Source organism: Austrofundulus limnaeus, unplaced genomic scaffold (genome assembly GCF_001266775.1).
Source record: "Austrofundulus limnaeus strain Quisiro unplaced genomic scaffold, Austrofundulus_limnaeus-1.0 Scaffold1748, whole genome shotgun sequence".
NCBI classification, from domain to species: domain Eukaryota; kingdom Metazoa; phylum Chordata; class Actinopteri; order Cyprinodontiformes; family Rivulidae; genus Austrofundulus; species Austrofundulus limnaeus.
In genome coordinates this window covers 23,252-27,095 of record NW_013954150.1, presented here as the reverse complement: position 1 = coordinate 27,095, position 3,844 = coordinate 23,252, and the positions used below count along the sequence as shown (strand labels likewise).

The 3,844-nt window shown below is 38.4% G+C and overlaps 1 protein-coding gene across 1 annotated transcript in view; it reads left to right on the top strand.

Annotated features, from left to right (window-relative positions):
* Positions 1-2,542: 2,542 nt before the first annotated feature.
* smo (smoothened, frizzled class receptor) overlaps positions 2,543-3,844 on the top strand; it is an 8,884-nt gene continuing 7,582 nt past the window's right edge. Inside the window, exon 1 of the mRNA XM_014033463.1 lies at positions 2,543-3,409. Within this exon, the coding sequence (XP_013888917.1) occupies positions 3,148-3,409 (262 nt within the window). The 5' untranslated portion in view covers positions 2,543-3,147. The remainder of the gene's footprint in view (positions 3,410-3,844) is intronic.

The window sequence follows — 3,844 nt, the reverse complement described above, 5'->3', positions numbered from 1 at the left end:
GTTTTTGCTCTCTTGCTGTTCTTGGGTTGTTTTTGTTGTTGTTGTTGTTTAGGCTGGAATTGTCTTTTTGTGTGTGTGTGTTTTTCTGAAACATTAAAATATATTCTATTTTAAAAAGCAGTGTACTTGTTTTTTGTTACCTGTTTAGAACCTAACTTGTCAGGACTGGTATGCCTTTTTTGCACCAAAGCGTTCAGGTTTAGATGTGAATAAAGTTAAGGTCTGATTTAAGCTACAAGTCAGGGTTCATCCTACAAAAATGAATGTAAGTCAGTAGAAACACAATCTTGTGTGTATTTTATGTGTTGAGTTTTGCTCTTTTCTTAGAGYTTGCTGCATGTTCTGAGCTTTAATTTTGATGTGGTCATGCTTTGCTACAGCAGACCTCTTAGTGACGTCAGTGCCACGCGATGTTTTCATATACTGCCATTATGCATGTTTATATAATCAGCAAAGACAAATATACATCCCATTCACAGGAGATCTGTGGACATGGTGCATTCTTCAAACCCACACTGGTAGTCATTAAAAACAACACTTGTGTTTACAGTACTGTCTCATAAGGCCATAAAAAAATACATTTTATTTGTTGCTCTGGCAGCAAAGTGTTTAAATGTCTGAAGCTTCTCTGTAAGTTTGAGGGGGGAAGAAGCAAAACCATTCCAACCCCTCATTGCTGTTCTGTTTCTCTGCTTCCAACCTAATGCTTGTAATCTTTGGAGCAGAACCAGGTCTGACGTAAGGCTCTAATCTAAACATTACATTTGTGTGTTGGTTTACAGTCGCTGCTCCTCTTTACTGACTTTCTGTTTAACAAAGACCAGAACCTGATGGATCACCAGCCGGATCGCACAAACAAGTGAAATGTTCTGATTTACTGAGAGATGAAACAGTGGGTGTCTCTCATTGTAGTGAATCAATGTGTGTGTGTGTATGTGTGTGTGTTGGTATGGACTGCTGCATCGCACTGTGTGGTCCCTCTTTCTTTTTTTTTTTTTTTAGCCTCTGACTCAGACAGTCATGTTGCTAAGGCCCACACACACGCCAGAGTAAATTCAAATTCAAATTTTTTACAGGAAAAACAAAGAATCAGTAGTCACGAAAAAGAAAATACAGTGCACGTCCCAATTTATTCAACACCAGCAGTGATTTCTGCTTAAATATTTATTTTTGGATCAACCTCTTTTCAAAAGCACACAAAGTAAGCAAATGTGTGTTTAGTAGATTATTTGTTGTAAAAATGCTTCTTGGCAAAAAGTAAATAAAAAATAATATTAGTCTTATGATTGACCGCACCTGGGGGTACCAGAAGCTCAAAACAAGCGTCCATTCTGTAACCGCAAAATGAGCTGTTTGGATTTGTAAAAAATGTCATGTTTGCAACCCACATTAGCTCTACTGCTCATCTCACAAATGCATGTTCCTTACAAATGTGGCACCATTTAAAAGGGATATTAACAGGCTTTCCAACTATATACGATTAATTGCCATTGTTGCAACAAATGATCTACTATGTCCTTATTTTTTGTATTACTAGATGGAATTTTCTGCTGCCACCACAACATGCCAAACAAAAAGTAGTTTCTTAGTAAGCTATTCCCCTGCCCTGTTACTTAAAAAAGGCATCAAAATACTATGAATATGTACCAGAATTAGCACAACAGCTACATTTCATGATAACACACAGACAACCTTTCTAAATTTATATTAATTTGTAATAATAGGTGAGACATAATCATGTTTCCGATCTCAAAAATACGTTTTCTTCCACGTATGATTGGGTCGTGGCAGCAGCCTAAGCAGGGAGACCCAGACTTCCCCTTCTCCAGCCACTTGGGCCAGCTCCTCTGGGGGWCTCCAAAGTCMTTCCCAGGCCAGCTAAACTTAGTCCATCTAGTGTCCTGGGTMTTCCTCTGGGAAGCCCAGATTTTTAACTTTATGTAGTCATTTCATAGATATGGGCTTTTTGTAAAAACGTGCAAGCATGGTGGAGGAAATATTGTGGTTTTTGGATTTTTTTCTTCTTTTTTCCCCTTTTAGAACAAAAGAGCTGCTAATAAGATAATAAATATCTGCTCAAAGGCATATGTAAGGAATGACTCATTACAAAACAAAGCAAAAGTATGGTCAAGTCAAACACTCAGTCTGAATTAAATAGAGGGTTGCAAGTATTAATAATTCTGCATTTTCCTTGGTTTATATTAGTCCAAATAAGCCAGCAGGAAAGTCCTTTTATGCGGTGCTAAAGTGATGATGTTAGTGATTGCATGATTAAAGCCTCTGTGTGGATATGTGCAGCTATGATCCTTTRACTAATGAGTTTGCTCCTATGAGTAAACCTGTCAGAGGGAAATCTGTTTCCCTTTTTTGTTGATGTTTTGGGGGTCCTGTACATGAGAAACTCCTGCCATAAGGCACATTCTTCCACAAGCAGAAGGGGGATGGGAAGGGAGGTTTTGCTGCTTTGGCCCTCTCCCCCCACCATGTGCATACCAGAGAGACAGACCCAAAAAAAAAAAAAAAAAAAAAAAAAAAAAAACAGCCAGAACCGAGCTGCAGCTTTGCAGCAACACAAAAAACACGCAGGGACTTCTCATCAGATCTTCCACCAGGAGGAAAACCACTTCCTGGGACCAGAACAGAGAATCCAGGATCATTTCTCAGCTTATTTTTAGTTTTTGCTTGCATTTCAAAAAGAAAGGGGGGAAAAAAAAGGTCTAAAGAAGGGGTGGTGCGTGAGAGGCAAAGATCAGATTACAGATCCAGACTTTTTCAAGGATTTTTTTTTTTTTTTTTTTTTGGAAGTTGGGGGAGGGCAGAGCAACTTTTCTTCTTCTCAGATTTTGTAGAATCTATTTATCATCAGAACTTTTTTATTTATTTTTCAACTTGATGATCCTTTTTTTAAGGGACTAGTTTGGATAATGGAGGAATCCCGCAGCGGAAAGTTGAGGGGAAAACTTTAAAAACAACTTCTTTTTTTTTCCTTCCAACATGTTGCGTTTGGAAACTTGTTCCACGTCTGATGAAGAAAAGAAAAAAAAAAGTCTATTTTCTTGGATTAGTCGGGGGATCTGAGAGCTGAAAGTTTCAAACTCAGTCGTTTGTTTGGAGTGTTTTTTTTTTTTTTCAGAGCCCGAACCCAAGATGTCCTCCCAGACTGGGAGTCCCTTTGTTGGACTCTCTGGGATGCTGTGCGTCTGGGCTGCCTGGCTGTGGGGCTGCGGGGCCGTGTTGGCCCCAAACGGCACCATGTTTGAGGATCTGTGCAAGAAGAGCTCAACCTGCGAGGCCCTAAAGTACAACACATGTCTGGGCTCACCTTTACCTTACACACACACCTCTCTGGTCCTGACTGAGGACTCCAGCACACAGGAGGAGGCTTTTGAAAAGCTGACCATGTGGTCTGGTAAGATTAGATATTTTATACAATCACTGAAAAGRGCCCTTCACTCCTTAAAGCAAAGATCCTGGTAAAATAAATAATAATAATTAAAAAAAAAAGATTTACCATATGTTTTATTAATATGACAAGCAGGTAAAAAAGCAGATTTATTCTTTTAAAAAGGGAGAGATAAACTAAAAGAGCTACAAGAAACCTAATTTATTGTCAAACTTTTAATTTGCACTCAAATAAAGGCTGCATTTGTAATATAACAGTGTTTCCCAAAGTTGGGGTCGGGACCCAAAGTGGGGTCCCGAAAAATCAAGGTGGGGTCCTATGAAGATTTTAGGAATTAATTACATTTTTGCCTTAGTTGTTACAAAGGAGTGATGTTAGTGTATTTAAAATGGATAAATGTAGCATAAAAAATATTGTTACTTTTAATATTAACTATTGTTT